This window comes from Eleutherodactylus coqui, chromosome 13, assembly GCF_035609145.1.
Source record: "Eleutherodactylus coqui strain aEleCoq1 chromosome 13, aEleCoq1.hap1, whole genome shotgun sequence".
NCBI lineage: Eukaryota > Metazoa > Chordata > Amphibia > Anura > Eleutherodactylidae > Eleutherodactylus > Eleutherodactylus coqui.
The window spans coordinates 58,929,409-58,951,330 of record NC_089849.1 but is presented as its reverse complement, the minus strand read 5'-3'; the positions used below and the strand labels follow the sequence as shown (position 1 = coordinate 58,951,330).

General features: G+C 43.2%; 1 protein-coding gene across 1 annotated transcript; it reads right to left on the bottom strand.

Annotated features, from left to right (window-relative positions):
- Positions 1-857: 857 nt before the first annotated feature.
- On the bottom strand, positions 858-20,057 carry EDEM2 (ER degradation enhancing alpha-mannosidase like protein 2). Its single transcript, XM_066586163.1, has 11 exons — positions 19,893-20,057; positions 18,353-18,463; positions 16,652-16,691; positions 13,708-13,813; positions 10,791-10,916; positions 9,764-9,975; positions 8,527-8,668; positions 7,791-7,915; positions 5,603-5,747; positions 5,345-5,466; positions 858-2,832 (listed from the first exon to the last, which is right to left on the bottom strand). Exons 1-11 carry the CDS (start codon positions 19,997-19,999, stop codon positions 2,371-2,373), a joined length of 1,698 nt encoding a protein of 565 aa, XP_066442260.1. The 5' UTR covers positions 20,000-20,057; the 3' UTR covers positions 858-2,370.
- Positions 20,058-21,922: the final 1,865 nt, after the last annotated feature.

Here is a 21,922-nt window from a genome sequence, read left to right as displayed (position 1 = left end):
TGATCACTAAGGGACTGCTATTGCAGATGCAAGTCTAACAATAGCCTCTGGGTGTGTAATTTACAGATGTCTATCAGGCCCTGCTTCAGTGTAATACTAACAGGTACTAACAAGTATTGCAGTGTATTATGTGAAAGATCCATGCATGAGCAGTTTAAGGCCTCCTTCCCACGAACGGATTTCCGCCGCATTGCCTGCTGCTATTAGGTTCTATTGAACCTAATAGCACTATGCTCACGGTACGGAATTCCACCGCGGAATTCCGCACCGTGAAATCTCCCGTCCTCACCCGCGGCATGCTCTATTTGCCGCGCGTACACCGGTGTACGCGCGGCCGGCTTCCATTGCAGTCAATGGAAGCCGTCCGTTCACGCTATCTTCCGCTGTAGCAGTGGAAGATAGCGTGAAAACGCTTCCCCGCCTACCACCGCCGCGTCACATGACACGGCCGGCTGCGTCATGTAACATGGCGGGCGTGTCACGTGACGCGGCGGCGGCGAAGCGCCATGCGGGAGCGAGGACGCCGGATCCGCTGGTAAGTATGGGGTCTCTGGGGGGCGCCGTGACGGGCTTCGCCGCGGAAAATTCCGCGGCGGAGCCAGTCACGGCCGTGTGCAGCCGGGCTAAGTCTTCCAGAGGGATCAAAATACAAGGCAAAAAAGGAAGTTGTTACAAAGAAAATCCCATTACTCCCTAATGTAAAGGAAAAAAACCCTCTCAACCCTCCTCCCGAAGAGGTTGATCGTCGAATCCACAATGACTCAAACTATAAAGTTATCTTGTTTAACCTAAATGGTAAATGCTATTAGGAAACAAAAATAAATAAATAAAAAACACAGGGGCAGAAAAACAAATAATTTGTTTTAAAAATGTATTTATTGTGCAAAAATGGTAAAAACACTAAATATTTGTAATCTTTTACTTTTTATATTTCTGCAATCGTACCAAGTCTCAGAATTAAGTTCCACACAGTGAACGCTGTAGGCACACGGAACCAAAATCCCAGGGAATGACCGCATGGAAATACCGCAAGATTTCTGCGGCAGAAATGCAGCTTCAAAACTTGGGTTTTGAAGTAGCTTCGCTGCTTGTATTCTGCTGCGGCCATCTCTCCTTATAGAGAGTAGAGAGGCCGCCGCGGAAGCAGCGATACAACTGACATGCCTCGGCTTTGATTTCCGCGCGGCATGTCAAGTTCAGCGCTGCTCGGCCGCAATGCACTGGCTGCAGCGTGTGGACGAGAGTTTTGCTTTGTCTTGGGATAAAAATTGGAGGCAGAATTTCCGTGCAGAAAGTCTACCATCAAGTTAAAAAAATAAAGTTAAAGAATTACTGTTTTTTCACATATTCTCCTAGAAAAGTTAGTAAAGCGTTTTCAATACATTATATGTATCCCAAAATAGTGATATTGAAAAATACAGCTGCAAAAGACAAGCCCCCATACAACTATCTCAGTGGAAAAAAAAAGTTATAGCTTGAAGAAGGTGGAGATGAAAGGAAAAAAAAAAAAAAGTACATAGAACACAACACGCTAGAATGGTCAAAACTCTCTGCCATGACGAGCTGTTACAGAGCACTAGAAAGTTTTCATTTTGGTCTGGAGAAATGGTTTAATATAGCCAAAATGGCAGCAACCAAAAATCCAAAACTGTATGTGAAAATGTAGAAGTAATTGAGCAAGACAAATAATAGAAGGTGATAGATTCTCAGTAAGCTGATATCTGTGCTGCATTTACTATAGAATCCAAACCATGTATTCAGCATTTCCAAAAACATTTATTTAAAAGTGAAAAGTAACCCGGATTTACGCATTTTGGTCATTATATTGTTCACCGTGAAAACCAAAAAAACAACTGTCACAAATAGAGATGAGCGAGTATACTCACTAAAGGCAATTGCTCGAGCAAGCATTGCCCTTAGCGAGTACCTGCCCGCTCGAGACAAAAGGTTCGGCGGGTGCCGGCGACGGGCAGGGAGAGCGGGGCTCCTGCTGACTGCCGCTACTCACCGCTCCCCCGCGCCGGCCCCCGAACCTTTTGTCTCGAGCGGGCAGGTACTCGCTAAGGGCAATGCTCGCTCGAGCAATTGCCTTTAGCGAGTATACTCGCTCATCTCTAGTCACAAATACTCTAAGCAATAATCGAGGTTGGTGGATCTTGACACAAACCTCCAGTATGATCCAGTGAGATCCAGTATGAAAATCCACAGCAGAAATTGACATCCCATGGATTTTTTTAAAAATCTGCACAGCAGTCAATCTATTCAAATCTCCTCCATATGCCTGACACTGTAACTAATTGCGGATATTCTGCTTAAAGTTAACAGAAAACCCGTAGCAATTTCAGTATATTTGGATATATGCCAATAAGATTACTCTAGAAAAACCTGTCCCAAAATTGAGAGTTTAGAGCTAAAGGGCTGACTGGGACAATGGAGAGCAGAAGTGTGCTTGGTTTTAGTTCTGTTCTGTGTTCCAGTAAGAAATGAATCCTGTTGCTTTAGATCATCAGCTTTTTCTTTTCTGAACTTCTCAGTCTTTGGCTTGACCGCGAAAAATTCTCTGACCAGGTCTTCCACCTCCCACTTCTCTGTATTGTCCTGTTTGCAGCAATGCAATGCGGCTGGGTCAATCGGATGGGCTTCTGTATTAAACACATATCCACCAGCATCCAACACACATTCCCCATAGGGAGTCACTACCAAGTCAAACTCAGAACCGTCATTGTGGATGAAGTTGTCCGGGTCAAAAAGTAGGTAGAGATATTTTATCGTCTCCGCGAGAAAGAAAGACTCCATGCGATTGTCTAGTTTATGATCTCGAACATCTTTGATCTACAAGGAGAAGAAAAAAGGAGAATAATAAACACATAAAAGTCCAAAATTAAAAAAAAGCTGTAATAGTAATTACTGAAAGTAAAACAGGCCAAAGCAAAAGAGATGACACCTTCCACAACTACCAACATTGTAATGTCTTTTACTGCTGGGGTGCAAAGACATTCAAAAAGATGTGACCATTTAAGACTTTCCCATAGGACAACTTATTGGTCAACTGATCTGCTCTCTTATGTGAGCATAAAAATACTTGCTGATCGGGGGGGTACATCTTCCTGTGTCACTGGCCTATAGGGATGAACAACCCTATTAGCGATCGTTTGCCCTCATAAGCTTGTTCTGCTTTTCATATATAAAAGTGGAGGGACACTTTCATTTAACCCTTTCCAATCCAATTTGTATCCTGGTTTTCCTAGGGGGCTTACTCTTTTTTCTGCCATTATAAAACGTCGCTATCTGCTGGCTAAAGCCAGTACTGCATGAGGTGACACGTTGGATAGGCTCCGACAGCAGAAAGGCTGGCAATATACAGTAAGAAAACCCCAATGGACGTCTTCCAACATCGGAGCTGTACAGCCTTAAATCATAATGTCTTTAGACGTCAAACAGTGGATTGGAAAGGGTTAAGCTATTGGTTGAAATCTCAAGACAAAAAATTACATATATTGTGAAACTATTTTTAGCACCATTTATACTTTATTTTTTTCCACATCAGGTCTCTGGTCTTCTATCTGGTAAATAACACGGAAACCCATTGAACACGTACTCAGTGGGCCCCATTTATCCAAAGTAATAAAACTAACAATCTTGTCCTTAGCAACCAATAACAGGGCAGCTTTCATTTTGGTAATGAAGTACTAGAAGTTTTTCACTTTTATTTTATTAAGAGCCATAACTTTTTTTTTTCCAATGACAGCCATACAAGGGATTGTTTTCTGCTAAACGAGTTGGATATTTTAATAGTAGCATTGAATGTACCATGTAATGTACTGGGAAACTTTAAAAAAAATTTAACTGGGGAGAAATGGGGGAAAAAAATGCAATTATGCCACTTTTTTTCCCCATGGGGTGGGTATTTTTTACTGAGCACACAGTGCATTAAAAAAGTTTAAAAAAAATAATACATTAGCTTTATTCTGTGGGTCAGTATGTTTATGGTGACACCAAATATATATCTTTTATACTTTTAAAAATTAATTTTTTTAAAACAAAAATTGCTTAAATTGATTTCCATTGTCATATTCCATGACCCAAAACTTTATTTTTTTTTGTCACTTGAACTGTCTGTGTGCTCATTTTTGAGAGGGTGGGGGAGGGTTAGCTTTAGTTTTTATTAGTACTAATAATACTAATTTCATAGCCATCTGTGCATGAGAGCACTGGGAGTCTTCAGTAGGCTCCAGGCTGCCATGCTAGTCCATCGGCACCCCCTGATCACGTTGGGCATGTGCCGATGGGGCAGGAAACGTGTTACCTCTCTCCTGCTGTTTGTTTAGATGCGTGGTCAGCTTTGTCCGTGGCATCTAAAACAGTTAACGGTTATAACTGCCACGGTCAGAGATAACTCTAAGGGTGGGTTGACACGGGGCGTAATTGGCGCGGAATTTCCATGCAGACTTTATGCACGGAAATTCCGCCTGCGACTTTTTATCCCGGGTTTAGCCAGCAAAGTGGACGAGATTTGCAAAAATCTCGTCCACAATCTGCGGCCGATCCGTTGCGGCCAAGCCACGCTGATATTGACATGCTGTGCAGAATTCAAAGACGCGGCATGTCAATTCTTTCCCAGTTTCCGCAGCGGCCTCTCTATGGGGAGAGATGGCCGTAGCGGAATGTAGGTGGTGAAGCCTCTCCAAAACCTGCGGGTTTTGAAGCTGTATTTCTCCCAAGTAAATCTTGCGGTATTTCCGTGCGGTCATTCTGCGTGATTATCACGGTATTTCAGTCCCGTGTGACCCAGCCTAATAGCGACAGTTGTGAAAAGCAGCTGATAAGCCACTGGCTATGGAGCAGGCTCGGCGATCGAGCTTGGACTATACACCCTTCACTACATGATGTATATTTATGTTATACGGTTGGGAAGGGGTTAAAAAGAGAAAGCCAATTGTTTGCTGTGGGCAACAAGGCAACTTGCTGATAAACGAAGCTCAGCGAGCATGTGTCCATCAGGTTTTCACGTTATTTACCTGCTCAGATTGTGTATTCTATTGTATTTCAGACATCAAGGAGTAACAGAGATTTCGCGGACAGAAATATAAAAGTAGTTGTACAGAATTTAGAAAATACGGCTGCTAGCTTCACAAAAACAAAACCATATTTGTTCATTAGCTGGGTCAGGTATTGCACCTTAGCTGTTTGAAGTGAATAGAACAGAGTTGCAATACTGCACACAACCAGTGAACATGTGCGGCGCTGTTTTTTGGAAGAGAGCAGCCATATTTGACAGTCTCCAGTAATTCACAGTATGTAGATTGTTTGGTTCTAATCTTATGTGTGACCATAAAGGACGTACAGTTGCAAATCCACAATCCACTTTACTTATTTTCTCAATGGATTCTATAGCATCTCTCCCCAGTTCCAGAAGTGTTGGGTCCTTCGTGGCTTTATACAAATACATTGCACTCTCAATCAGCTCTGGAAGACAACACAAGCAAATGTCATTATAAACTGATTACTACGAGTATTCGGTACAAAGTGTGGCATTTATAACTATTTCCTTAGTGTAAATCTACAGTAATTGGATAAAGCACAACACTTTGCAGGAACTTACCGGGCCGCAGTGGGTAGCCCTCTCTTTTGTCCACAGTAAATCCTTGAGGAATGTTGTAGAATTCTGGTAATCCCCCAAACTGTTTCCAGACTGTGTAATAGTTGAGGAACGTTCTCATGCCATTTCCAATGTCTCCTATCAAGCTCTACGGGACAAATATCATATCATTAGACGCTTATTGATAGTGCCAATCCAGTTAGGAGGCAAAGAGCAGGGTCAATTAGACTAATGTAACAAGTAAAAAGTCCAATCATCCAACCAAAAAGAGAGAAAACCTGACAGCATCCGGTAGTGCAAAAGACAAAAACTGCTTTATTCCATCCGGACGAACAAAATAACAACGATGTTTTGACTCACCTGAGTCTTTATCAAGCTTAAAACGAACATGTAGCTACACATTTAGGGCTGTATTTTGTACTTTCTTACACTATATAAATATGTAGATACATTTTAGTTTTAACCCTTTAGTGACCAAAAGAAATTTTTGGAAATCTGACATGTGTCACTTTAACATAGAATAACTCCACAAAGGCTTTGCATGCGCCGAAGCTGGGGAAAGGTCCGCGGATAAAAATCCCGTTGGATCCTGTCAAGGGTCGGATCCGTGACGGGAGGTGAAACTTTAACTTTTGTTTTTTACTTTTACGCGATTGCCGTTATCCCTTGAATAACGGCGATCACGTGACCAAGGACCATGTACCACAGCCCCCCTGCGAAATCTCCAGACTCTCAGGTACGTTTGGTTGTCAGGGGCAGGAAGATTTTTAATTACTCTATTAATCCGCAGCTTTTGCTATGTGTCCGCCATTTTAGCGACGGTGCGTGTGCAAAAGCTGGGGTAAGGTCTGCGGATAAAGCCAGGGGCCTTAGGTACATAATTTCATCTCCCCTTTGCAGATCATATCCATGAGGGAAGATGAAACAAACTTTTTTTTACTTTACATAATCGCCGTTATCCATTGGCAGCTCCCTGCTTTCAGCTACTTCTACTAGCCGTGAGTTTTTAAATTTCCCGGGCGTCCCGTCCTTCTGCGTGTGACGTATAAACATCTGGCGCGCATGCGCAGATGCCGGCGTCAGGTCTTGGAAGACCAAAACGCTGCGGGACATTGCGCTATTGATGCAAAACCATAGCTAATTTTACACTTTCAATTGAGCGTGTGAAGTCTGTTGTAGAGCTGCATCAAAAGCTGCACCAATGGTCCGGATTGTGATACATATTTTCCACTGAAGAAAATCCCAAACAATTCCTCTATGTGTGAAGTACTCTTAAAGGGGTTGTCCCGCGCCGAAACGGGTTTTTTTTTTTTTCAACCCCCCCCCCGTTCGGCGCGAGACAACCCCGATGCAGGGAGGTAAAGAAAGCTCACCGGAGCGCTTACCTGAATCCCCGCGCTCCGGTGACTTCTCTACTCACCGCTGAAGATGGCCTCTTCCTCCGTGGACCGCAGCTCTTCTGTGCGGTCCATTGCCGATTCCAGCCTCCTGATTGGCTGGAATCGGCACGTGACGGGGCGGAGCTACACGGAGCTACACGGAGCCCCATAGAAGACTGCAGAAGACCCGGACTGCGCAAGCGCGGCTAATTTGGCCATCGGAGGGCGAAAATTAGTCGGCACCATGGAGACGAGGACGCCAGCAACGGAACAGGTAAGTATAAAACTTTTTATAACTTCTGCATGGCTCATAATTAATGCACAATGTACATTACAAAGTGCATTATTATGGCCATGCAGAAGTGTACAGACCCACTTGCTGCCTCGGGACATCTCCTTTAAGAGACCAGTCTGCTACAACACTCATTTGGCTGACCGCTATTCAATCCTGACATCTAGCGATGTGTCTGAAGTGCCCGATTGGCTGAATTTATCAGCTATGCTAGCTCCCTCCATACACGTGACAACTCTTTGCTCATCAATAAAGGGGCTGTCCAGAAATAGATAAATATGGCTGCTTCATTCTAGATGCAGCACCACTCCTGTCCATTGATCGAGTCCAATATTGCACCTTAGCTCCATTGAAGTGATTAGGGTTGCGCTTCAATACTGTATACAACCAGAGACTGAAGTGGCACAGTTTTTGGAAGAGAGCAGCCATGCTTTTCTAATCCTGGACAACCCCTTTAAGGCTGGAGTATCAATGAAAAGTGTTCAAGCTGTATAAAAGGATTTAACAGAAGACAATTTACCTGTAATCCCGGCCAGAAGGCTTCCAAGGACTGAAATATTGGCATAGAGACAGTGCCTTTATACATCTGCACCCAGACGTACCAGTCATCATACTTGGTATAGTTCTGAATAGCCTTATTGTAATCTAAAGAAAGGAAAGATTTGCTCATAAGATCTGGGATATTAAATGCCTAAAACCATGGTTGTATCAACAGCGCTGCCAAGAGATGTTTTCTTCGGCCTCCTACAGTAGAATTAACTCCCCGATTTTAGTGGGATCATTCTAATATTTAATGTGCATGCAGCCCTCCCGATTCTTCGTCGGTGGCGTATGCTGGGGAAAAGAGTGATCAGGTATGTCGGATTGCAACATGTCCAATCCTTTGTTCTCATGGGAAATAATCCATGGGGGTATTGTGTGGCTTACCTCCCTCTCCTAAATAAAATAAACCTGAATGAGTGGGTAAGTTTATGGTGGAGTAAAAAAAAAAATATATATATATATATATATACACTATTCAGCCTTCTCATGTGCATAGTTGGCTTTAGGGAACTGCAGGAACTGGGATTGGAAACTGACACTACATTAAAAAATTCAAAGTGCACTTTAGTTGATGTAAACTTGCAGTTTATACTGTTTAATCTCTGTTGTTATTGTATACTTTTGTATTGTACCCAAGTTATTTTGATCCTTTATTAAAAATAATAATAATAATAATAATAATAATAAGTCTAAACACCAGCATGCTTCCCTACCGAGAAACATGGACATCATCTCCTCATCCTGTAAAAGAATGGCTCCTTTAACAAGATATTCAAAATAAGAGTCAATGCCAGCACCAATCCCTGCATCTTGGGCCACCCATTTAGAAGTCATTACATCTATGTGATTCCCGACCTGCAAAAGAAAGACATTAAAAAGATTTGAACAAAAACTCAAAATCACAAGCTACCCTTTTTGCTTTCTAGCTGCATAAGAGCAACTCTCCGAGAAGACCACCTATTATCTAGACCAGATTCTTTTTCAATGGATTGTCAATTCCAATTCTACCTTGTTTTTTTTTGCCTTCCTCTGTATCAACGTTGGGGGGTTGATATTCTCAACTGGGTGGGCATATATCTTTTTTCGGCCTTACATACTATGTTTCTATATGTTAATATGCGGACCACCCCCTGGAAGACCGTTTTTATTGCATTTCTGGATGATTGCTTCAGAAGTCTGTTGCCCATTACAGTGATACCTTGGCTTAAGAGTGCCTCAGCTTACAAGCTGTTTGACTTGAGCAGGCTCTCTCCCAAGTTTTTGCTCTGATTTAAGAACAAAAACTTGGGTTACGAGCCTTGCTCTCAATGGGGCCACCGCTGCTCCCATTGAAAGCAATGGCCTGCCAGCAACCCCTGCAGTGATTTTTAAGGGAAGGGCTTTAAATATAAGCTCTTCCCTGAAAAATCATCCCTAGCTGTAGTAAAAAATATATACTCACCTGTCTGCCACGGCTCAGGTGTGTCTGGCCCCGCTTGTTCTCCCTGCATTTTTAATCTCTGCCTGCTGAAAAGTTTCAGAGCAGTGCAGGGAGAACAAGCGGCGGCTAGACGTGCCTGAGCCTTGGCAGACAGGGGAGTATATATATATTTTTTTATTTTTCTACTACAGCTATGGATGATTTTCAGAGTAGGGCTTATATTTAAAGCTTTTTCCCGAAAATCACTGCGGGGGTGCTGGTGTCCTATTGCTTTCAATGGGGCAACTCCATCCCCATTGAAATCAGTGCGAGAGCTTTGCAATCCTGAACGGATTAATGGCTTTTCCATTCATTTCAAGTGGGAAAATTGATTTGACTTAGAGTGTTTTGGGTTAAGAGTTCCATCACGGAATGAATTAAAATCTTAACTCAAGGCACCACTGTAAATTGCTGGATGCTGTAAGACTACTGAAATAATTGTGCATCAGTAAGTGTCTCTTTAGAGTAATAAAACAATACTTTCTCCTCACCAATCCAATCTCAGAACGACTCTCCCACAATCCTTTGAGGGCATGTCTTGCTACCCTTTCAAACTCTGGATTTCCTGTTAAGCGACTAAGTGTTGCAAATTCAATGATGTAGGTTCCAACACCAGCAGTGCATGTTACTGGAGTCTCTGTAGGGTTGACACCTTTAAGGAGGTTGACTGTTCCAAATGGCATTCCAGTCGGCGTGTCAAAAGCTGCGAAACAAAAGGTAAAATAATGTGACACCATGCTATATGTATAAAGGAGAAAATGATTAAAGGGGGTCCTTCTATGAAAAAAAATAAAAATAAAATGTATCCTCTACTACTCAATATGATCAGTGGGAGGGGTGGGGTGTTGGACTGGGATACCCACGAATCAAGAGAACAGGGGTCCCTGAGTGTGTCAGAATGAATGCAGTGGTGGTCACACACGTGCACTACTGCTCCATTAATTTCTTTGGGACTAGAGGAGATGGCAGCATAAAAGTTCTACAGTGAACACTCACTTTATAAAGTTGTTTCACCTATAGTCCAATGCAAGGAATATGTAGTATAATAATCTGGTTTTTCAAATGAATAACTGAATATTTAACCCTTTGCGATCCAATTTTGGGTTCAAGATTTCCTAGGGGGCTTTTCCTTTCTGCCATTATACAATGGTGCCATCTGCTGGCTACAGCCAGTACTGCGGTATGTAACATGTTGGAGAGGCCCCTGACAACAGAACGACCAGTAATCTTCAGCAAGAATACCCTGCCGGACGTCTTCTAACATCGGAGCTATACAGTCTTCAATCAGCATGTCTTTGGACGTCAGACAGTGGATTAGAAAAGGTTAATACACGAAGGGGTTTGTGCCTGAACGACAAACATCCTTTTGTTAGCACCTCTCTGCTGTGGCTCATATAAGGGGGCTCCACAGTGGGAGACCCCTTTATGATGCCCAAATATCCTTGATAGAAGACATGGAAATAGGTTGTTGAGATGAGACAACCCCTTTAACTGAAGTTAAATACTCCCACTATTTACCTGGAAGAAGCTTCCTGGCTGCATCTTCTGCCATGCGAAGTAAAGGGCCAGAGCATGGCCAACCGGGTTCCAGCTCAATGCCAGCTCTCTTCGACAGGAGGTGGGCAGACAAAAGTCCTCCTACCACTAAAGTGAAAGTTATTGGAATGCTAATATGAAGAATCCACTACAAAAAAAACTTAGCATTACATAGTGTGATATTACAGATTATGCGATTATCATTTTTACGCCTTCGTGACTGCAATACGCCTTTTTACTGATCTCACCTCACTAATGGGGGGGGGGGGGTAAGGGGGGTTAAACTTGCACATACATCTTTTTAAGGCAGTGTCTTAGCTAACTACTGACAGCCAGGCTCCTGCGCTAACTGCCAGGAATGGTAAAGCCTCAGGACCTGGCAGTTTAACCCCTTACATGCCACAATCAATAGCAAGTGCAGCATGTAAGCAGATGACAGCGAAGGGGGCTCTTTCTGTCACCCATCGGAACCCCACAATGCAATCGCAAGGTACTAATGGGTTCCCATGGCAGCTGAAGACCTGACAAAGGCCTCCTTGTCTGCCAAGTAACTCAGCCTATTTGACCCTGCCTCCAGCAGAGCCTAACAGGCTACTGTCGTAGGCTTAATAGAATGCACTGCATATGTAATGCAGTGTACTATGCTAGCGAACCAACATTTATATTTACAAATCCCCCTTCAGGGACTAAAAAATATCCTCAAAAAAGTTTGATGAAAGAAAAACCATCCAGTTAAAAAGAATATGCATTTTTCTCAACAAAAATCCTTTTTCTTTTGGATAAAATGCCAAAAAGCAGCACATTAGAAGTATTACTGTGTCCGGAACAACACAAACAGTGGAAATATTTTGTTATTTATTCAGTATAATTTCCGTTACAAAAATGAATGCCAGAAGTGCCATTTTCATTTTGTCCGTCTCCCAAAAAATGCAATAATAAGCAACCCAAAAGTCACATGTACCCCAAAAAGGTATCAAAGGTATTACAACTCATCCCACAAAAACCAATCCCTCATATGACTGTCCACGAGTTATGGCTTTTGCACTGTGACAATGAAAATCGGTTGGTCCTTAAAGCACAAAATAGGAGTCTCACTAAGGGGTTAAAGAAATCTCGTCCACATGGTGCGGAAACATTCTACATGAAATCCACAGCAAAATTGACATGCAGATTTTAAGTCCGCAGTATGTCAATTTATGCTGCATATTTCCAATGCAGATACCATCTCTTCAAATGTAACATAGTATGTTAGGCTGAAAGAAAACAATGTCCATCTAGTTCAGCCTGTTTCCACCCCCATGTTGATCCAGAGGAAGGCAAAAAAAAAAAACCCATGAGGCAGAAGCCAATTAGAATATTTGGGGGAAAAAATTCCTTCCTGACTCCATAATAGCAGTCAGAATAATCCCTGGATCAACGTTTGAAAGTTCCTACTTGTCTCCAAGACCCGGATCAACAACCCTGCTTGTTATTTAATGCCTATATCCTGTAATATCATAGCGATCTAGAAACGCATCTAGTCCCCTCTTAAAGGAGATGTCCCGAGGCAGCAAGTGGGTCTATACACTTCTGTATGGCCATAATAATGCACTTTGTAATGTACATTGTGCATTAATTATGAGCCATACAGAAGTTATAAAAAGTTTTATACTTACCTGCTCCGTTGCTGGCGTCCTCGTCTCCATGGTGCCGACTAATTTTCGCCCTCCGATGGCCAAATTAGCCGCGCTTGCGCAGTCCGGGTCTTCTCCTCTTCTCTATGGGGCTCCGTGTAGCTCCGCCCCGTCACGTGCCGATTCCAGCCAATCAGGAGGCTGGAATCGGCAATGGACCGCACAGAAGCCCTGCGGTCCATGAAGACAGAGGATCCCGGCGGCCATCTTCAGCAGGTGAGTATGAAGACGCCGGACCGCCGGGATTCAGGTAAGCGCTGTGCGGGTGGTTTTTTTAACCCCTGCATCGGGGTTGTCTCGCGCCGAACGGGGGGGGGGTTTAAAAAAAAAAAAAAACCCGTTTCGGCGCGGGACATCTCCTTTAAACTCCTCTATGGATTTTGCCATCACCACTTCCTCAGGCAGAGAGTTCCACAGTCTCACTGCTCTTACAGTAAAGAACCCCTTTCTGTGTTGGTGATGAAACCTGCTTTCTTCTAGACGTAGCGGATGCCCTCTTGTTACCGTCACAGTGCCGAGTATAAACAGATCATGGGAGAGATCCTTGTATCGTCCCCTAATATATTTATACATAGTTATTTGGTTGCCCCTTAACTGTCTTTTTTCCTGGGTGAATAATCCCAATTTGGATAGCGCCTCTGGGGATTCCAGTCCTCCTATGCTGTTTATTAGTTTAGTTGCCCTTCTTTGTACCCCCTCAAGCACTGCAACATCTTTCCTGAGCACCGGTGTCCAGAACTGTACGCAGTACTCCATGTGGGGCCTGACAAGTGCCTTATATAGTGGGAGGATAATGTGGGGGTGAAGTCTGCACCAAATGGAAGATTTGGTGCGTATTTTTTCTGCGGTGGACAATCTGCAGCATTTCTGCCCTGTGTGGATGTAGCCTAAGGGTATGTTCACAAGACGGAATTCCGCCTCAAAAACCGGGTCAAAATTCAGGGCTTTTGGTGGGGATCCACATATAGAATTTGTCCAATCAATGGGCAAAATCCGCTTGTGAACATGTGTCAAAAAGTTGCAGATTTCGACACGGTTTTTGAGGCAGAATTGCAGGAGAAAATTGTGCAGCAAATTCTGCCATGTGAATATACCGTGAGAGGGCCTGTTTGAGGTTATTAGTAGGTGACTGGGATAACATATTTTGACAAGTTTTTACTATGTAAAACAATAAAATTGATACAAAGACATCATTAATTAAAATAAAAAAAATATATAAAGTGAACCTCGGATGTTGGTCTCAAACACTGAAGCGTTGACATCGATATCAAAGTCCACCGTGTCCTGTAGAACATTCACAACTCTCTGGAACTCTGTGGTATTCCCAATAATCTGTAAATCCCAAAACAGATTAGATTTTTTTTTCATACACGCTACCATTCACAACATTTAATAATGCTACAAAGTCAGATTTCTGACTATGGAGATACCATTATTGTTCAATTGAATAATTCAGATTAAGGCCTTAGTCAGACGGGCGTTTTTTCTCGCGATTTGCGCATGCGATTCGCGCATATATAGAACCAATGGTTCGCTATGGTATCGGTCACATGTCCGCTTTTTATGCGGATATGCGATAAATTATAGGACACGACGATTCGCAGATCGCGCCTATCTGCGTTCGGCGTTTTATGTGCGCACCAAAATCATTTTTTTCGCCGGCCAGTCTAAGTTTCATGCGCATTTTGATGCGCACGGCGATTTTTCTCCGGTCAGACAGGCGTTTTGCTGCGACGATTAACGCGGCTAGGTGCAGATTTTTCCCGTGATTTTTCGCCCCCGGTCACGCGATTTGCGCATGCGCATCCGACATGCGATCCGCAAATCGCGCAAAAAAACGCCCGTCTGACTAAGGCCTAAAAAGGTTGTGAGACTGGAGGAATAAGGATTAATTAGCCGAAATCACTGTGTGCTCAAAATATGGACTGTATTGGTACCCATCTTGATGGTTGCAGCTAACAGGGCTGGTAGTTGTGTAGAATGTTTATTGACTAGTTCAGAACTTTTGTGGAAACTTCTGTTTGTTGTCAATGAATAAGAATATTTTAACCCTTTCCAATCCAATTAGTATCCTGGTTTTCCTAGGGGGCTTACTCTTTTTCTACCGTTATACAATGGCGCTGTATGCTGGCTAAAGCCAGTACTGCATGAGGTGACACGTTGGATAGGCTCCAACAGCAGAGAGGCTGGCAATATACAGTAAGAGAACCCCGACGGACGTCTTCCAACATCAGAGCTGTACAGCCTTAAAGCATAATGTCTTCAGAGGTCAGACAGTGGATTGGAAAGTGTTAATTTACATCCAGAGGATGAAAAATTATTTTAACCAAAGACAGCTGAGAGTTTGCTAAAACTGTATAAAGTAAGAGTAGATGAGCTGAACAGGAATGACTGGACTGTCACATTTTACTTACACTAATATATTGTAGAAGGCTATCAGTACAGGAAAGAAGTAGTAATGTTCAGGGTGATTCAAGAATGGTGTGCAAGTAAGGCTGGGCTCACGAGACTGTAAATAGCTGCACGCAATACATGCCAAGATAGAACATGCTGCGATTTTTTTAGTGCATTTTTCCTGTGACTTGGGTGAACGTCAGCAAGAAGGTGTATGCGAGATTCCGGAGCGTGTAATACGCAGTAGCAAATACACACTTGCCATATAGTTGTGTGAGCCCAGCCTAAAGCGGATTTATTTATACATGAATTACCACACAACAGTCAGAATAACACGAAAAGACAGAAGAACACTTCAAGTTTTTAATCGCATCTTACAGATGTTCCACCTCCGCTGCAGTGGAATGGATAACAGAGGATATGCTGGGATGTGTCTGGGCAGAACTGGACTACCGACTGGACATTTGCCGTGTCACCAACATCTGCGAAGTGTATTAAAAATTAGGAGCTCTTTTATCTTTTCATGTCATTCTGGCTGTTGTGTGTCACTTCATGTAAAAAGATAATAACTAGAGATGAGCAAGCATACTCGATAAGGCAAATTACTCGAGCGAGTAGTGCCTTATTCGAGTACCTGCCCACTCGTCTCTAAAGATTCGGGGGGAGAGCGGGGAGATCTCTCTCTCTCACTCTCCCCATCCCCCCCCCCCCCCCCCGCCTCCCACCTGCTCACGGCCGCAACTCACCGCTCACCCGCGCCGGCAGCCGAATCTTTACAGACGAGCGGGCAGGTACTCGAATAAGGCAATACTTGCTCCAGTAGTTTGCCTTATCGAGTATGCTCGCTCATCTCTAATAATTACTTTTGAACCATTCTTTTTTGAATCAACCTATATTTACCTCTTAGACTAGATACATTGTCACAAAATCTCAGCTGTCAGAAGTATCAGGAGCGGAGGGATGTGGATGTTACTCTTCTCTTACATCAAGCAAAAATCATAAAAATGCTAAGGAGTTGAAACCGGATACTAAAAAGTTATATAAGATTTCATTATGCAGTTGTTAAATGTGTTTTCTAGTTTTATGCAAATAAGGCCTAATCATTATATAACAGTTCATCCCCACTGGCATTAGCCCTCGTTAATCATTTCCATTTCTCCCCCGCCCCCTGAATAATAAAATATTTAGATTATATTTTAGGGGACACTACCTTTGGGTATTTTTTGCCTTTGGCAGTTAAAATTATGTTTGTATGTCCCGAAGTATGCTTAGGGCAATTTTATAATATATTCCTAAGATTTTAGCTTGATCTAAGAGCAGCTTTCTAATATACTTTGTGTCTCAATGTCTTATCATTTTAAAAGACTTTTGGTTGCAAACCCCCAGTTGTCCTGCGCTCATCTGAGGGCGGATATAATGGTATCCAAGGCCAACAATTCTCCGTGAGCTAAGCATTTCAATGGCAGCACAAATCTCTCTAGTAGATCGCTACAATGTATCACCTATATTTTTTCTAATAATTAAAACTAGGGAGTGAAAAATATTCTAATTTCCTAGTCTGTTTTTATCTTCTGATTGTAGATTTTTTTTTAATTGTATTTTCTGTACATGACTAAACTCCAGGCTTCCAACGCAGCACTGCAAAAATGTGCATTCATCGGAAAAAAGCCCTTGGTGATCGCTGTAAAAAGGCATCTGAGTGGTCACTAATGGGTTCAGTCAATATGTGCAATAATAAAGGTTTGGCTTATGGGAGTTCCACCAAGAAATACCTACCAATAATGTATCCAGTGCATCAATTAAAGTCAAAGAAAAACTGCAATGAAAGAGAATACAGTAAATACACAGAGGAAGCGTAGGACTTACACAAAGTGAATAGAAAACTAAGCAAATGTCTAGTAAGTGTGTCCCCTGTAAAGTGCACAGAGGTGTAATGTAAGAGGCATTCGGGTTCTCCCTACATGACGATGGAGCAACAGTTCTAGAAGGAATAACCTACTGGAATTGCTTTTGTTACTGCAGAACTGTACAAACGTAAATTAGGCAATAGGAATGTCACTCAAATGGTGGCCATACTCGTTAGGCCTCGTTCTCATGAGCTACAAAATCATTGCTACAAAGCGCATGTATGTGAAGCACATGGTTTCCAATGGGGTCTTTCAGGCAACAAAACATAGTGATGATTGTATAGCGAGATTTTGTAGCCCATGTGAACGAGGTTAGCACTAAATACGGTAAATGCCATTTTGGGGGTCATGGCCTTCTATCCAAACCAAAGACTTACTAAGATAGGAATGATATAACTGTTGTATATAATGGCATGTAGAGGCATTATTTTACTTGTTTAATTGCCCAATACGATGTTAAAATCAGAGATACTAAGACTCCTTTTAGACAATACTGTTATAGTAATCATGTAATAAAGGTGATACTTAAGGAGTATCGTAGCCTTATCCATCATGTATGCCTGATTATTATTTGATGCATCAAAAAAAATTACAATGAGAAACACTCAAGTGATGTTTCCAATCACTTCTGTATTATAGTTACAATGCAAGAGGTTATATGCTGTGTCTTCCCCCATAGTCAACAATTCAAAGTCTCAAGCATGCGTGGTACTTCTATCTTAGTAAAACATTATAAAGGTTGATTATGTCAAAACTGCATGCTCAGCGTCTGGTACCCCGCTAGTAAAACTACAATACGTGTCTTTTGTACACGTACGTCTTGCTATGTACACGGCACAAATATTATGCACATGCCCCTACTGCATAAAATATAATTCAATACTTTCACACTATATACTCAATACTTTCACAGCACAATCTCGTTTGCATGAGCGAATGAGCTGGCAACAGTCTGTTTAGAAAGGCATATTCATTGTTGACTCGTTCAATGCGAATCGTTTACTTTTCATTCAGTGATCAACGGATGAGAAGCGAACAATTCTCGTTCATCATTGGCTCACGTTTAGGGCTTATTGCCACGAGTGTATATCGGCCTTCATTTTCACGGCCGGCCGATATACGCTTCCATCTAAGCAGTCCCCCCTTCCCTCCCACTCACTGACTCTTTGCCTCTCTCCTTCACTCCTGCTTTTTGCAATGGGAGGGGGCCTATTCCCATTGGGGGCTATGGACAAGGGGCAGGGAGAGGGTGGGAGCTTAGCTCCACCCCATCCCGCCCACTCCCACTGCAAACCACTCGGAGGGGAGGAGAGAAGCAGAGATCCGGTGAGTGGGAGGGACAGCGTATATCGGCCGGGCGTGAAAACCTGGCTGATGTACGCACGTCTGAATAAGCCATTAGACTGAATGATACAGTTCTCTTTTGTTAGTTTGAACGATAATCTTTCCTTCTAAAAGCACCCCAAGTGCGACCCTCCTTAAACATCATTCACTAGTCACAACGTGACGTTCAAGACTCTGGAAACCCATAAAAATAATAAGTTCTAGGATGATGCTATAACTACCTCACCTGCCCCATGTGTCCTGTCCGTCACAGGTCAGGGGTCTCAGCTCATCATAGGGGAACGCATTGTCCAGGTAGTTGTTGTATGCATGATAAAACATGGACTTCACCCGATCCCTGGAAATACATTTCTACACTGAATATAAATGACAAAGAAGACAAAACAGATAGATAGACAGACAGATAGGCAGGCAGGCATGAGACAGACAGGCAGGCATGAGACAGACATGAGATAGACAGACAGACAAGGGTTTGTGTAGTTTTGCTCACAGAAACAAGAATAAAGCCCAAATATTATCAGATTCTAGTTTAAACAAAAAAAAAACCCCATTTATACTGAATTGGGGGTGGTTATTCCAAAATGTTACCTTATTCCCTATCCACAGGATAGGAGATGATGAGTATCTAATATGTAGAGGTTTAAACACTGCGACTTCCACAGATCACAAGAACAGGGGTCTGATGTACCTCCAGATGAATATAGCAGTGATCAAGCATGAACGCTGCCTCTTCATTCATATCCCCATGACTGTCACAGATAGCGCAGCACAGTACTTGGCTCCTCTTCCGCAGTCCCATAGAGATGAATGCTCGGCCGCTGCTCTATTCATATTGGGGGACAGAAGATCCCTGTTCTCATAATCAGTAGGGGTGCCAGGGGCCAGGTTCCCACTGATCAGACACTTATCACCTATTCTGTAGATGGGCGGATAAGGTAAGAGTAGCTGCACTTTCACAAACTTTCGAAATGTCAGAGAGACATGTCAAAAGTTTTGATCAGTGGGGGTCTGGCTGTTGAGACCCCTGTTTATCACTAAAATGAGGAGGCTACAGCGCTCACCCAAGTACTGTTCCCACTTGGCTGTCTTTACTGCTTTTCGGCACCTTCCAGCAGCTGAAGACAGCTGCATACAGGTTAATAGAAAAAGTCAGTCAGTCTTCAGCAGGTGGGGGGAATCAAACAGTGCCGCAGCCCCCTCATTGTAGGGATCAATGGGGGACTCAGCAGCTGGACCCCACTGATCAAAACTTTTCACATGTCTCACCAAGATATCAAAAGTTTGTGAAAAGTGCAGCTACTCTTCAAATGATGCCCCTTTTAAATTGGTAATACAAGTCAATTGTACGGCATTGCGTCAGGACTAAAGCCAATATTCCACGACAAGGCTATGTTCACACGCAGCAGATCTTCTATGGTCTAAAATTAGCTGCGGATTTTGGTGCAGCTCTGTGCTGAAATCTGTATGTAACATGCGGATTTCATGGTCTAATCGGAGATGAAATTCATGCTGAAAATCCACAGCATAGATTGATCCATCATGTCAATTCTGCAGAGAGTTGATGAGAGCAATTTCTACTGCTACCCCATTAAGCAGTCACTTGTAATCACATGGCAGAAGAAAATATCCCATTCATTATATTTATCATCAAGGTGCTTTTATAAAGAAATACTATGGCATGGGGGAAATCACCCAGGACTACACAAAAAGCATGCCAGGGGTGTACAACTCAGGACATGCTGAGCATTATAGTCCCCCAGTCTTACCTATACTTAGCCATGTCCTGCTGTGTAATCGGGCTGTGCCTGGCATTATAAACGGGCAGCACAGCGCTCAGCAACCCCGCATACACCAGATACACCACCCCAATCATCAGACACCCAGCCACTACTTTTGCTGCTCAAAGCATCTTGACATTGGCTCCGCCTACTTCCTGGTGCAGTCAGCTGCGATTGGTCCACGTCACTTCGCTGTGCTAAGGACGGATAAGACGTTGCGGCCATCTTTCTTTCTACTGGAGGAGTGGTTTGGACTGCGCAGACTCAGTGCAAGGATGGATCCTAGTAAGGCAAAGGACCTTTGATGATGTCATGACCATGTGATCAGTCATGTGACTGATTAAAGAGAACGGGGAATTTCTCTGTATGTTGCGTACAGCAGAGCCGAGAATGTTTGCTGCTGTCAGGTGACCCTACAGGGGATCCGCATGGATTGCAGTACAGATTTGTTTTTGCACATGTAGTATCAGACCCACATACAGGAAAAAAATGTGACATGTTGCTTTTTGCTGCGGATTCTGATGCAGCTTTTAGAATCCAGAACACATCCAGATGGTGACGCAGAATTCTCTCAACTATATATCTTATATTGGTCTTCTAATCTGTACTGGGGATGGGCCGGCTGTCGCACATGTGCAGTACAGATTATGCAATGCCGTCGCTAGGTGAGGACGCGTATCCCGTGAACTTTCTGCAATGGTGATTGTGGAAGCCGCCCGTGCGGAGTCCACACAGAATCGCACCATGCCGCGATTTCTCCTCCACAAGCAGAAAATCACAATCAATTTCCGTTCATGTAAATGAAATTGCATTTTGCTATTGTATGCTATGGGCGGTTTTGGCTGCGGAATCTGGAGGTGGACTTCTGCTTCATGTTATGCAATGCAACTCTGCTGTTTGTGCAGGTGGCCCTATGCTGAAGATTTCTCCTACGAAATCCAACCCTTAAAATCCAAGGGTTAAATCATGCGGCAGATCCACTTCAATAACCGTAGCCAAATCTGCACCATTTAGGTGTGCATTGGCCACTGCAGTTTTTCAGCATAATTGCTGTGGGTCTTCCATTGCGGAGCGCCTGCAGCGATTAGGCTGTGTGTGAAGGCAGCCTCATACCCCCTGTGGGGTTTGTTGTAACCGCATTCACAGATGTTTTACTGTACTTTTATTTGTGGAATTTCAGCGCACAATCCACATCTGAAATTTTGCGAAAACCATCTAGAAGGCTTATATTAAAGGCAACACGTCTCCTTCATGGACATCCGCTGATCGTGTCAGGGGAAGTTTTCCTCTCAAGTTCACAAATCCAAGAAATGGAATCCCAGCGAAGCCCTTTACATGGTAACAGGAGTGGTGGAGTGGTCTTTTAGAGGAGGATGGCATATTAGGGTAGCAGTAGAAATTGCTCTCATCAACTCCCTGGAGTAATTCACAATCCCCTGCATCTTGGAACTTACTGGACTGGGTCATGTCTGCTGGACACAGCTTTCATCCGTATATTACTGGGGAAAGCTTTGGCCATATACTGGGTGTGAAACCATATGGGCGGTTCCCACGCAGCAATTTAAGTGAGTAGGGTTTTAACAACAATTCCCAATCACAACAATGATTGGGAATTGAAAACCAAGCCAGAATCCATACACAGACAGCTGTTTCAGGGTGTTTGCCCTTCATTAGTGTGCAGTAGGTTGCTGGCTTGGCTAGTAAGAGGTCTGTGACGTGAGTTGGGAGGGGTATTGTCTCTCCTTGAGGACAGCACCTAGAACGTGAGTGAGGAGGCTTATAAGCTACGTATATTCCTCTGGGAAATGTATGCAAATAAGGAAAATGGAACAATACATCTGCAGAATCCTACTGCACACTGATGAGGTGCAAACACCCCGAAATAGCTGTCTGTGTATGGATTCTGGCTTGGTTTTCAATTCCCAGTCATTATTACAAAGAGCTGTATAAAGAGTCGGACATTGATTTGCAGGAATGCTGTCATCCAACAGGTGGCGTTGCAGAGGTATTGTTCCATC